At 38.7% G+C, this 15359-nt stretch overlaps 1 protein-coding gene across 1 annotated transcript in view; it reads left to right on the top strand.

The window, feature by feature from the left end:
* The window catches only part of XYLT1 (xylosyltransferase 1), a 661442-nt gene that overhangs the window by 577824 nt on the left and 68259 nt on the right, over nucleotides 1-15359 (top strand). The window contains exon 7 of the mRNA XM_086941433.1: nucleotides 7931-8107. Within this exon, the coding sequence (XP_086797559.1) occupies nucleotides 7931-8107 (177 nt within the window). The remainder of the gene's footprint in view (nucleotides 1-7930; nucleotides 8108-15359) is intronic.

Genomic DNA, 15359 nt, shown 5'->3' with positions numbered 1-15359 from the left:
TGAAGGTATAACCCTACAAAATACACATTGTATTGTGTACATTACTAATACAATGTTTAAAGTATGGTACTATGTATTCATCTTATTTGTTAGACTACCACCAATGGTTTTACAAACAAGCATATTCTCAATTCTTTCCTCTTTGAGACATTGAGAATCACCAAGGCAGTCAAGGCAAACATTATACTGAAGACTTGACTTGAGCTAATGTTGATTGTTAATTTTACATCAATGTCCTCACTGACTATATGTAAAGTTGTGTGTGCCCCTGTAACTCTGGCCACATTAGCTAAAAGGTTTTGTGACTAATTATCTTTAAATCTATGTTTATGCTTTGAAGTGAGGTGGGGACCTGCTACAATTGAGTAATTTATTTCCAAATTGTATTTCAGTAATAAATATCCCATGTTATGGTAATTCGTATGGTTTCATGAAAGATATCATTTACAGAGCATTTTAAATGTAAACAGCTTTCCAGTAAAGACTTTAAAATATGTTTAATAATATGCTTACAGCTTATTTCACAGGCACAATATAATTGCAAAACACATTTTTGTTCAGTTTTAAAGGTACACAAACTCTTGATTATATATAGTTCTCATTTCACTTATTCAGCTCCAACTGGCTCGAAAAGCAAAGTTGAAGCTTTACCTTTTTTGTAACTAAAATTACTGAGGTGAACTTCAGCCATTTCTCTGGGTAAATGACCCTACCACAGGTTGGGAATTAAATTGTAGAAAAAATACTATTCAGTATGAAAATCACTTCACCTCCCACCATCAATGAATGATGTAAGAGGCACCTGGTTATTTTTGGAATACTAATGAGGAAGAACATGATGGTTATCAGTTAATGAAGTCAGCTATGTCCAGCCTTTGAATGTGAATGTTAAACGAAATGATGAAAATGAATGTGGCTGCTTTAGGAGCCGTCCACTTTCTAAGCAGTACGCACTGACATCATTTGACTGGTTGCAATATCAAGCACATATGTTGCATAGTCCCATTTTAATTCTATGTCTGATTAAAATCCTCTCTTTGCAGGTCTGTTAACCTTTTCATTCATTATCTTGGAGAATAGTTTCTCTATTGCTATGAAAGGAACTAAGGGCTTTGAATAAATAGATATTCTTTCTTCGCTTAAAGGAAATATATGCCTTTATAGCTTTAACTAGTCAGTTCAATCCTTAATGTGTATTCAGTGAGCTCTTGCTTAGGTTTTAAGAAACATAGGGCAGTGGCAGCTCCACTGCTAAGACGAAGGAGCATCACCCCACTGCCATGAAGCAGCAAAAGAAAGGAAAAAATAAAATGATAATAACATAATGTTATTATCATTTTATTTTGTCCTCCTGCTGCTGCAGCGTGCATGAGGGGCAGGGCAGGGGTGCAGCTCAGAGGAGGAGTGGTACAACCCTTCTAAGTGCGCAATGACTGTTTGGTCGGCCCTCTCGGGCCGCCCAAAACAGTCATGCGCACTTTCCCTGTTTTCCATGCAAGCTGCATTACAGGCTGCATGGAGAACATGCCCACCCCTGCAGCCCCTGTCACGGCGCTTAGACCAATCACAACGCAGCATTGCAGTGTTGTGATTTATTGCGAGGAGCGTGGAGCCCTGCTGCTTCCTACTATAATTACCTACATTTTTCCACCCAATTTCCCACCCCCTTTCCCCCTTCGCCCCCACCGCCCACTGCTGCTTCTAGGTAGCAGCCAGGACTGACGTAGGGTGGTAATTTATGGACAATTGTTATCAATAAAATTACATTTTGGGTAGGGTGATCATTTGGGGACAATTCCTGCAAATTAATCCTATTTTGTGACATAATAGTATACTTATGCGGTTGGTTGCATCAATGAGTTACAAACTTCAATTTAAAAACTTTTTTTCGCTTTCTGTCATGGAACGGACATGGTCACGACTCAATACACTGATCTCCTTGTGTTTCTTATCCCTTATCCTAATAATTCCATCCTAAAGGCATAAGATTTATTCAGTCGCTGAAACATCCATGATGTAATTATAGCAGCACAATTGAAAGTGCTTTACCTGCTGCCTCGAGTCAACAAATAAAGACTTATGGCTGTGAAAGTAATTGGAGAGAGCAAAACCTCCTTCTGGTGCCCTACATTCATTGCCTAATTCAGTAGGTATTCATTTTAAAAGCCAAAGTAAAACAAATTGCAATAATAATTGTCATCACAGACTTCTCTTATTTTCTTTGTTGATCTATTGGTCTAATAAATCTGATTGCTCAGAAAGCTGTCAGGGTGACCTTGCCTGGGAAGTCCTAAACAAAACAATAAACTGTCTCTTACATGTGTGCTGATATTTGAATTGAATATAGAAATCAATTTCGTTTTTTTAGAAGCAGAACATCATACATAACTTGTAGAGGATTAATCAAAGCTAAGGAAACTCTGGGGTATATCCTGTGGTGATGTCAAGATATTATTTTGATGCTACAATTGCTGTAGCATTTTGTATGCTTCCACGTGTGTACAATTTTTTTATTTCATTTTTTTATTTCTGTTTATTGCATTTTAAGACAAACAAAAATAATAAACACAAAATCAATACACAGTCTGCGTTCTGCACCAGTCAGCCACTGCAAAATTGAGATAAAAAAGACACCATTGGATCAGTTAAAGAACATGATAATCAAGTGGGCACAATGCATACCGCCGGCAAATAGGGTTATCCCCGGTATAAAGTTCAAGCGTCCTTTAGTCCTGTGGTTCATCCAAGTTTTGTCTTTGCAGGAATTGTCGCAGTGGTCACCCAAATGTGCAACACATATGATCTTCATCAGGGCCTTGGCTTGAGGAACGTAACATAGCAGACAGACCTGTGGTGTAGTCTGAAGTTCCGTCCTCGACATTTGTTTGGAGATTCCGCACCACTTGTTCCCAATAATGAGCCACTACCTCACATTCCCATGCGAGATGCATGAAATCAGGATCTGTTTGACCACACCTTTGGCATCTGCTATTAACCCTCAATCCGTATCTGTGTAAGCGCTTGGGTGTGTGGTAGATCTGGTGTAGATACTTGAAGTGTATGATACGGAGATTTCCATTAAGAGTGAGTTGACCCGTCAGACCCTCAGACCACATACCCGTTCCCATTCTTTAGACGTCATGGGGGGGGGCAAGCACAGCGTTCCACCGACTCAAGCTCGCGTCCGGTGTACTCGCCACATCGGTTCTTATAGCCCTATATAGCCTTGTGATTAAATTTTTTCCACGTGGAAGTTTTGATCACCAGTTGCAGAGATTGAAGGATCGGGGGTTCAGCCAGGTATGTGGGGTAATGCGCTTTGATAGCATGTCTCAGTCTATGTATAGCGAACCTGAATAGTAATGAGAGATTCTCAATATACTGTAGATCCTCTAACGTGAGGAATGTGCCATCAAGGTAGACATCCTGCATTGTACCCAGCCCTGTCTCTCTAACTAGTCGCATAGATTTAGCTTCTTGTGTTACTGATAGCGCCTCGTGCTGTTCCAGGGGCAATGCTGGTGCATAAAGAGGTAGTTTATTAGCAAGATTGCCTATTGCCTGCCATACCGCTATGGTAGTATCTATTGTATTTGTTTCTCTTCTAGGGGTATATCACTTCGTGTTAGTGATAATGGTGGCATAGTGTTGGAGCTACAACGAGGAGAGAGGGAGATGTCATTTGATTAGCAAAGCAGTGACCCCCGACGAAGGGCACACGATGGCCCGAAATGCATTGGGTTCTTTTTTATGGAATTAATAAAACACTGCTTGCGATGGACTTGCCGCATCATTCATATTCTTTCTGAAAGGCACCGAATGGGCCCTGCTTGAATATTAGAAATTTGAAAATTGGCACAAAACTCTGAATGTTGGATTGTGGTATTACTAAAGAAAAATAACAAGTGAATAATAAAGGAGGAAAATGATGGTTAAAAATTTGGATTAACAAGGACCAAGGGTAAAGAATTTGGAATTAAAAGTGCACGCTCAAATAGCGGCACAAAGCTGTGCATCTGACTAAGGGGCTAGTCAGTCCCTCATCACTAATGTTCTTGTAACTATGTGGCAGTAGGGCATGCCAAAATAGTCGACCTGCACGCAACCAGTTTAAGGATGGATAACACGAACGTGGATATGAATAATTGAAGTTTAAAAAGCAAGGTGTGCATTCCCTCTACTTCAAAGAAACTTTCAAAAATCATGACAGGGGAGGGCACAGACCCAAACAGTTCTCGGAGCAAGTTTTCTGTTAATGGCTCAATTTTTTGATATGGCTGTCGACTCCGGAAGCCCAATTATGCGGAGATTATAGCTCCTCGATGGCCCTTCTAAATATTCATTTTTTGCCCTAATTACCTCCAACACTTTCTCCATATTAAGAATCTGAGTCCTGGCTTCTGCAGTGGCATCATGGGTATCCTACAGTCTGTTTTCTAACACATCTAGCCTGGTCTCATGTTTGTTTACCTTTTTCTTGACTGCATCCAAACTGGAAGCTAGGGCAACAATTTTACTATCTATAGTTTTTAATCCAGTGCGCATCTCCAGGAGTATGGATTTCATATCCTCGCCCATATCATTAGCGTGGTCCGCCTGGCCATGGGCAGCCCCCACCGCACTGATCGGATCCACTGTACGTGTGTTGCGTGTGCTCTCAAATGGGAACTTAGTCTGCTTGGGGTCGGGTTTGCCCATGATCTCTAACCAGCAGCGAGCCCAGGCGCAACACAGAAATCTGGCCCACAAGTGAGAAGATCAATGACAGTATGTCCAGGCAATGTACAATATCTAGGGGTTAGCGGGGACCACTGGGCACCAAGTCTCTGGACGATACAATACTAGAGGTCAGTCAGTATCCACACCAATGAATCAGTCAGGATCAGCCAAAAGAGTACTCTGCACTCCCCCACACTTCAATAGCAATTAGCAGGTAGCTTTCACCAACATGCAGGCTCAGGGTGTTGGTCCTGTATCCGCAGGACGCCATCTGCGCATATCACCGTAAATCACGACTAGTAGGCCGGCTCGGAGCAGGCCGCACGCTTGGATGGTAAGAGTGCCCGGCCGACCTGCGATACACAGGAGGAGGGAACACACAGAGGACACAGATGGCACCACCACAATCCCAATGCACTACGTGCTAAATGGTAGTCAGGGCACCCTCCCCATCCTCCCCCGCTACTCTCCACCGCTTGCACACGGAAAAAGCTCAGGTCCCTTCAGAGGAGGGATCCGGGCAGGCACAGAACCCCCAGCTAGACATCAAAAACAACCCACAGCGCGAGATCTAGGCCCAGTATGGCGTAGATGCTAAGAGGAGACCTGAAACGTGCTGCGGGGTAACGCCCATAACCAGAGCATCCTGGCCCCACCACTCTCAATCTTCGGCTCCAGGGGGATGTCAGTCGCAGCAGCAGCTCTCACCAGCCGTCGCACTCCTCACTCGACAGCGCCCCACAGGCTCCCGGACCGGTAGCTCTGCATCGGCCCAGATGACGTCACGCCTCCCGTCCCGCTTTCTGACACACATCTAACTAAATTTACCATTCAGAAGATGGCCTCATGCAAACGAAAGCATACATTTATATTCTGCTTATGCAGGTTAATTACTGTACATAATTTAAATAAAGATTATACTATTTTCTGTCAGTGGCATGCATTTTTATTATCATCATTCTAATATGGTGTGATTCACATGGGTTGACAATGCAGTCTTCAATTTGCCACTTCTGAATAACATGTCCTGCACACCCTGAGAACGATGACACTTTTTTCTATCATATATCTAGCCAATATATGTTACCAGTCATACAACCACATATAGGTAATTGCATGTGTGGATATTTATGTTGCTTGAACCAACAGATACAAGCGAGATTATTATTCAAGCTATATCAAGGGCCATAATGAAGGGTAAATCTCCTACACCTGCCAGTTAAGTATTTAATTGGTGTCTTAATTGGAGTGAAGTTGGCCCCTCACACTCCCAGGTCAAGACGTGCCGGCACCCCCTACATAAATGATAGTTAAACCTCTGGATCAAGTATATAGCAAGGTGTTCACAGAGTCAGTTACTGCCCTTCATAACTCCATGGTAACCGAGACTACCAGCAGTGGCCTAACTAATTAAACTCATATTATGAGGTTTGAGTACATAGTAAAAGACTGGGTAAACTAGAGTCAAACAGATAAGAACATATTTCCTGGTTTCTTTAAAAACAACTCTTGCAACGCTTGTTGACTACTCTTCAGCCCAGTGGGTAAGTAATCTGAAAAATTTTCAATTAACAAGATTTTTGCTTTTGCTAGTTCAAGCAGCTGGTGGGCTGTTCCTGTTAAAGAAGATGCATATCCGAGTTTCAATGACATTTGTCTAACATCATTTGAAAATGCCCATCTGTAATGTAAATGGTCATTCAATGGTGCTTTCTGTAATGGTCTTGGGATGAAACCGTACATGATGTAATTTATACTACCCCAAGTTTTTAATTCCATGGTTATCCTAATTTCACATAGTGGCCGTCCGTTTCTGTTACATAAATGTGAGTCTTTTGTGGTTCTGCTTCTCTTTATATGCATTGGGTCAACATTTGCATATGTCCATGTCTACTGTACAGTAGAAGAAAGTTTGGCATTACCTTACATGGTCAGTTTAACGGGTTAATGTCAATATGATCACCGATGTAATTCACAATTATTTAAAACATGGTGACTTGGGTGATGCATTAAACATACAAGAGTACTATATATTAGTTAATATTAAACATGCTCTGTCACTGGTGTTGTTGTCAACACAAAATACATGATTGGTAAGATACATGATATTTAGATGGATACATCTAGCCCACAGACAAAATACAAGCACTTAGCATTTAATTAACAACAAGGAGTAAACAATGAGTATGCCTTCATTAGGAGTAAGCTGAAGATGACTCTTTAATTTGAAGATCAAAAGTATTGATTTTTAAAATAATTTCAGTTTACTGGGATGCTAATACATTTTCCGTGCATAATGTAGTAATGTATATTTGTGCATGTGTAAATCTACTCCAAGTACATTTTCACATACTAACTGTGTTATTCTTTCTCCATTTCTAAATCCCTCTTTCATCACTCTTCCCCACCAACTGCACAATGTTTGACAGCTGTAAAAGATATTCATATGCAGATATGAATGTGTGACCCAAAGGTTTGTCAATATCCACAATTTTTTGAGTATTGACCTACTTATACAGGCATTCCTACACACACAGAACATTCACTGCTCCTTTGCCTTAGCAGATTTGCTGACATCTAATATTACGCTATACTGGTTTGTGAGCAAATCCATTTACAACAGTGAAGTCATGTTTTCAGTAAAATTCATGTGAATAGCAAACATGGGTTTAAACATGGTAATAACGTATTGGTGCACATTCGTTGAATTTAGTTGTACAAATACAATGGTGAGTCAGGCTCACTATGCATATTTGGAAATCCTTTCACTTTTGCCACAAAAAGTAATCTAAATTTGTAATGCATTTTGGTAAGAAAGAAAGAGGTATTTAAATATTTTATTTATTTTATTATTTAGCATAAATAAATGAAAAATCCTAAGCATGAGATTATGTTCCAAATTTTACAATATTGGCACATGATATGTCTGTAAGAGTCCGGGCTATTGTTCAAATGTACATGCTAATTTTTGTTCAAATATTTTAGATTGGATACAGGAATTCTCCAATAAAAAAGGACTTTACCTACTGTCTGCCTTCTCGCCGGGCAGAGCTAAGTAACAAGCTTTCTCCACTTCCAAACCGGTTGAACAATACCATTTTGTTTAATGTGTCTTCTCATTTCTAGTTTATTATTCTATGATATGGTTTATACAGAAGTGAGATAAGTCTCTCAGATGCAACTGACTCTCCAACTTGTTTCTCTGTTGCAGTCTTTCTTCCATACTGTACTGGAGAACAGTCCTCACTGTGATACAATGGTTGACAACAATTTACGCATTACTAACTGGAATCGCAAACTGGGCTGCAAATGTCAGTATAAACACATTGTTGACTGGTGTGGATGCTCTCCTAATGATTTCAAACCTTCTGATTTTCACAGGTTTCAGGTATGTAGCTATGGATTTCATAGGTATTGTGTATGTTTTTGAAATAATTATCTTTGTATTACTATATATTAGTAGAAACATATCTTTCAATATAACTTCAGCTACATTATACTTAAAAAAATGGCAGACTATTAGACCTACAGCATTACTAATAATCAAAGAAGCCACCTGGCCATTTAATAGTGAAATATTGAAAATAAATGAAGATGGAGAAAGGCTAAGGAAAAGTAATACAGGTGAACTCCATATCAGCAATGGATACACGAGCAGGCCCGTACCACATTTACATGCTGTTGGTAATATATTTTTAGCCATGTTTACAAATTACATAAGTGAAAAATCCACATCTTCTTGTAGTCATAGTTTGTCTCTTATAATCCAATGAAGTCACTTGTGCTATGTTATATGAACACTCCATATTGAACAATTTAGATTTGGAAGTCCAATGTCTGAGAATGATGTGATTGGAAGCCCTTAGGCACTTTATTGCCAGGATTTCCAAGCTCCAAAATTCATGTATAATCTGCTCTACTCTTCTTCCATTTCAACATATATTATCTTCAATATGGTGAAGTTAAAAATAAGAGATGGGGGCTCAGATCAACCACATTGTTTTTTTCTGTAAAATTAACACTTATGTCAAGTCGGCTTATTTTCTCAAAATCTGTCTAATTGTATGCCCCCTTCCTTATTCAATTTTGTTCCATTTCATTTTCCCAGTACATTAAAGTCTGTTTTGTTGAATGGTAGGTGATCATATTGATAAAACGTATCAGTTTCCATGTCGCTTAATAAGGCAGAGGAACCTCGAGATGCGTGATAAACTATAGATGCTCCCTTACTGCCCGCCTTTAAATGAAGCACACATTTTACAAAGAAGAAACATCTATTGAGAAGAGGCTGCCTTCAACCGTCAGCTATTTTAGCTAGCTACATTTCAGCCTACTTAGTTAAGTCTTCGCCCTCATAATTAGTTCAACAACATGTTGGAAAATTGAAGTGTGTTGTTATTTAAGTAATCGGCTTCAGGAATTAAATTAGCTGTTCAACTGCACCACATTTAACTTCAAAATTAAACCGAATGAGACATTTCTTACCATCTGTCTATGTAGTGGTGTGCAGACATGCCAATTGTGGGGTTTGATATTTTCCGTTGGTTTGTGCAAAGCGTATTAATTGTATTTACAATAGACACACGCCGTTCTTTATTAATTGCCCATTTAAATTTGAATACAAGCATCTGTTCATTATATTACTTCATGGTATATATTCTATTTTTGCCAAACTAAATTGCTAATTAGGAAAAACTCTGTCATGAATGTTGTGCCAGCAGTAATGTACTTTTTAAAAAATCATACCAATTTACAATTTGTCATGGATGATATATTCTTGTGTGTGTTGGATTAATTGTTCAAAGTGGAAATCCTTGATTAGTAACTACCTATTAATGCAAATCTTTCTATTACTGCATCAATCAGAGGAAATGCCTAAGTAGATCTCTCTACTAGTGTCCAATTTTGAACTTGCCACTGTTACTGGAAGACAGCTTTTCTGTTAATTGATTGAACACCATTGTTGTGACACTGTCAGGCAGAAACCTAATGTGGACAATCATCTCAACAGCACTTCCCACTACCAAACAATACTGAGAAAAGACAGCAAAGAGGGAATATTTTCCAACTCCCGCTCTGCATCCTGAGCCAAGAGGAGACCCTTTTAATTACCGACTTCGTCTTGCAAGTGAATTGGTGAATGCCAGTTTTTCTTATAAATATATAATAATTAGCACAATTAAAGGTACAGGAAAAGGTGACCTAGCTATTAGAAATAACCCATTTACCGAATACTTTAAAACAAGCTGTGTGGAAGATCAGTGGTGGGCATTTTGCAATTCATACATAATAATACCAGCTTTCACAATCGCCCCGGCTTACGATAGCCAATCAATACAGCAAATAGGTCCCATAACACCTAAGAAAACTCTAAAGCACCATACATTTAAAGAATTACTTATATGCAGATCCACCATATAAAGTCTAAAGAAATACAGCATACACTGAGTCAAAAGCCACATCAAAACAAATATTAAAAGTGTGTTAGGAATAATGTCCTAACATCGGTTGAATGAATAGGGGGTAAACTCTTCCACTAGGATGTCACATGCGTGTGATGTACAGTGTTTCCGCAGACTGGCACACTCTTCTCTTAGCAAGCATGCACTCTCTGACACAAGCCACAGGAGCATCTGCAAATGATTATAGGTGTCAGATAGGCCTCTTGGTAGACCTGACAGCCTTAGGGTTGTCTTCCCTCAAAACATTTGCCTTATCCCCTCCTGTTTTGTTGAAATTCTTTTTTTGTTAGCTTTATGACTCTGTGCACTTTACCACTGCTAACCAGTGCTAAAGTGCGTGTGCTCAGTCCTTTAAACATGGGTTTACACCCAATTGGCACAATTAATCACTTATAAGTTCCTAGTAAAGTGGTTCTATATGTACCCAGGGCCTGAAGTTTAAATGCCACTAGTGGGCCTGCAGCACATGTGACACCCTCTTAAGTAGTGAACTAACCAGAAAAACCCGGGGGTCTACTCAAACTCTACCAGTCTACAAAATGTATGGCTACAGTGATCATTAACTACTATCTACACAGAGAAAATTGCATAGTAGAAAAAGACCATTATGAGAGGTTGGATTCCCATAAAACATGTAAGCTTGATCACACTTATCATCTGTGTTTCCATCCTTCCATCCACTTTCCCTCTTGATCATAGAGGGGTAAACCGTGGATTATATCATTAAAACGGGGGTCTAAAGAGAAGACCAAGAGAAACCGATCGGGTATTCACGGACCGTGTAGAAGTGATCCTTTCCAATGGTGTAAAATGGAAATATTAAATGCAGTGCAAAAAGTGTAAGTGAAAATTAAAAAGGATTTACAACAAAGAAATATTTTTATTAGGGTATCTGTTATAATCCTAGTTAAAAACAGTGCCTAAAGGCAGTCTCATACATCACTGCCTATTTATATGGTCAACATGTTTCAGCCTTAGGGACTGTTAGTCCCTGGCTTTCATCAGGACCTACTTTTTAGTTTGCAACTGCATGTGTTCTCGAAGTGTAATAAGTGCAAAAAATGAACCACAGAAGATAATAAAATTATATCAATGAGGATTGGAATCAATACAACCTCACATACCAAGTATATATCCTCTGTCTCCACAGGGTATGAGTGCACCTGGAACAAGAAGATCATACATAATAATGATACACAGAGTCCCACAACAACAACAATTACACGCAATAGACTGGTAGATCATACTGAAGTGTAAAACATTTACAACCTCTAAATTACAATAACCTTGTAATCCACAAAACAATAAATATGTCTTGCTCACCCGTGAGATACGAGGAATGGGCCTCACCTCGCCTTGAAACAACTCAGGTATAAAAGGCCCGCTCTATGAAGTGTGGAGACAAAGAGGGGAGAGAGCAACAATGAAGAACAAATCTCCTTGTGCATTTTTAGAAAGAACCCCCTCCTGATAATTAGAATGCCACAGTTATACACCTACATTGTAATAAGTACAATGAAGTGGAACAACTAATTAACACCTGTAATGTACAATATTACTTGGGCAAGATGGAGATCAAAAGTGAGTAGAAAAAAAGTGTAAAAAAAGGGGGCGGGCAGAAGGACCGGCATAAAAACAGGAGGTTAAGAAACATGTTAGTATGCAGGTCTAATGGAGTAAAATCCCTTTGATGTCATCTCAGAAATTACTCGGGGATAGCCTTGTAGCATGTTCACAATTATTATGATTATGATATTTTAGCCCATGGAACCCGTATCAGCACGCCTCTAATGTTGTTACTACAAACTTCTAGTTTGTATTACGGGCGCTTTGTCTAGGGGTGCTATATTCTAAAATGCTTCATCAAAAAGCGCACCCGAACCGAAAAACGAAGGAACGGCGGGCAATACTCCAGCCTTTCCAAAACGCAGACATTCTCCCATTTAGATACTGTGTCTACGCTCACTGGGATAGTAACGGGAAAAGAACGGCACTCGATCCTTTAACACATACACAAACCCATAGTGTCCTAGCTCCTTACCTCTCCATCGTTGCCCCATGCTATGCCTGAGCTGTGGGTGGAGGTAACGACTAGGTGGAGCGGACGATTCTTATATCGTTCAGACGCCGCCAGCTGGAGTCCATCACAAATCAATTGGCGCAGTAATTGTACGTCAATAAAGGCTACAAAATGACCTCATTTTATATTGTAGTTATATAGAAAATTAGTTATTTCGTGATATCTTGTCCTTAGCTTTTGTCTTTTTTAGATAATGAATTATATTTTAAAATGCTTTTAATTCTTTAGTATGTATTATTTATCATTTTATATTATTATTGCTCTTTTTGTGTGCCTCTTTTATGGTATTTTGCAGAGATAAAGAGTATCGAACTGAACTAAATATTATTTAATGAGAAAAGCTCATGAGAATTAGTGTAAATTGATTTTGTTTAAAAAGTGATCTTCATAAAACATATTAATATACTTAAATTATTTAATAAAAAAATATTTCAGAAAGTTAAATGGGCTACACAATTTTATTTTATTAGTTTGAGGTTACAAATAGTTATTAAAAAACAATTTACTACTATATTTATATCAAAATATTGTGCGAACAAAATAAATGCAATCAACTTTTTAAGTTTCCCAATATTTTCCGAGAGGGATCTCCATCTACATGTGAAATGTTACTAGTAATAACTTTTCACTCATAAATTCAGTCTTAGTGTGTCTTTAACCTCTGAGCTCTGGGGATAGAGACATATAAGTGTACATATCGGTGTAAATCTGCTCTCGGAAATGGTGAAGAGCATAACTAACAGCTCAGTTGAAGAATTGTCTGAAATCAGTGCAAAATTGTCCAGCAGTTTTGCAAAATGTGCCTGTCTGGATAAAATGTATGTGATATGGTCTATCAACGCTTTTCTCAATATGCATCTTTGGTGGTCATGGCTTCTATTTCACTTGTAGAAGTTCAAATCCCTGAACTCACAATTTGAATTGCACTTTACCCTGATGTTTTCAAGTTTTTTCAGCTTTACAACCTGCAAGGTCGCCAATATTGAAATTACAAACATTTGCCTATTAGATGATACGGTCTACAACAGGGATAAGTTGTAGAATCCATGAATATCCACACATAAAATATTTGTTCCTCTGAGGGAAGAGGAACTGAACAACCAATCAACCTGTGTTTGAAAAATATAGAAATTTTATTAGCATATATTTTCAGATGTGCAGTGCAGCTCACAAGATGCAATACAAAAAATAGGATTTGGCACAGAGGCTACTTTCATAGAGTCTTGCAGATGCTTGCGGTTTTGATGTTGAATTAGTGCCAGTGCAGCATTATTACATGCTGATTCAGTCATATCAAACACCCTTGTGACCTCACAGATGGTACTGTATTCAAGCAGCACATAAATGCCGCAAATAGGAGCTTGATACAGGAATGCTGACACCTATCTGAGCAGCCTGTACAAAGCTAGTTATTTGGAGCAGCTGTATTCTCTGTAGGCTCAATATTATTACTGTTGGACATAAAGCCAAATTGTGCATGTTAATGCTTTGTTTGGTACAGTGTCATAGTTCTGTATTTACTATAGCAATTTTTGGTTGAAGGTTTAACATGAAGGCGCATGGAGATGGGTTTATGTGAATCTGTGAGAAAACTTACTCAAGCAAATCTGTCCGCATCCTTTACTCTCCATACTGCACCTTACTTGTCTTCTTATACTGTCCGTTGTGTTCCTCAGACGTTTTGGGGAAAAAGATTTTCCTAATTTTTGCAAATTTATCAAAATTGAGTTTTGCCAGTCTCGGGGCTCTCAAAATGAGAAAGAGCTTATAGAGACGCTTCGTGGATTATTCGAGGAAAAATTGTGAATTTAAATTATATGTTATATTAAACTTTATGCAAATTATCTGCACAACTAATGACACAGTGTGTGCTATGCAACAAGGTACTTACACTTGTAAGAACCTTGATTGTAGTTAAACTTTCCTGCATCTGAAGATACAGATAGCAAAACAACAATGGATGTAGGCCCAGATCACTGTACTGGGGTGAATGTATGACATTGTTCTGCATTCTGTCCATCAATTGTTCTCTATACAGATAGCAATGACAGATTGTTAGGAGCAAACAAATGTATCTTCTAGCTGCCTTTGAAGGAAACAATGGTCTGAAATAAGTATCAGGTTGTCTGATAGATCATCCCTCAAGGTAGAAACAAAGTGATGGAAAGATTGCTTGATGGTTTTGGAATCATGGAGTTGACAACCACACTTTGTAGTATTACGTTCACAACTCATACTTCAATTAGACTGAAGATGGGCATTTTGTGTAAGGAGTCAAAGATGTTTAGCATAATAAGTTTTGTAAAGCACATTAAGAAGAGTTGCTATGCCACATGACTGACTGCAGCTAGCCGGGTTAGTGTTCTTTAGATTGGCAAAATGCTTACCATCTGCTTTTATCATTGTGCCACTGGCAAAATCTCAGAATGTTGTTCAATTGCAGCAACAGAAATAGGTTGACAGAAAAATAACTCAGTTTAAGCTGACAGTCAAATGTGTGTCCACAAACATTTGTGACTCAATAATGGACCAGGATTGCAGCACAGTATTTGCTTTTTGCATCTTTGTAGCAGTGAAGAACTAAAGTCTTCAGCTTCCAGAAATTTAGATCACAAGACACACATAACAAATCTAGTCATGCTTTAGACTGGATTCCACTGAAACGATAATGGCAGCTTGTAAGAAGTATAAATTGGTTTCTATGGTTGTATCCAACTTTTAAAAACAGTAGTAGTGGTCTGCTCACACTAAGGGGACGTATAGCACTAAATAGGAGTTCCTTATGGCTACCTAAACGATTTTTTAACACATCTCCAAACATTGGTGCACCAACAATGCACAGAAAAGCGTGTTTACTAAGATGCCAAAAGTGCCCATATTTTTCATTGTTTCAAACTAATTTGTTAATATAAATACAATATAAATTGAGGTCTTAACATCGAACAGATATTGTCAGTTGATAGTAGAAAAGATCTCAGGTTCATTGGGTTTGGAAACTGCACTCAATTTCCTCCTGATTTGCAACAAACTCAATAAATATATTGAGACTGCAAACACCAGGGTGGCAGTCAATACAGTCTGCACATTTCTGCACGCCT

The sequence above is a fragment of the Lissotriton vulgaris genome, chromosome 10 (assembly GCF_964263255.1).
Source record: "Lissotriton vulgaris chromosome 10, aLisVul1.2, whole genome shotgun sequence".
Classification (NCBI taxonomy): Eukaryota; Metazoa; Chordata; class Amphibia; order Caudata; family Salamandridae; genus Lissotriton; species Lissotriton vulgaris.
This window is presented reverse-complemented; position numbering and strand designations above follow the sequence as displayed.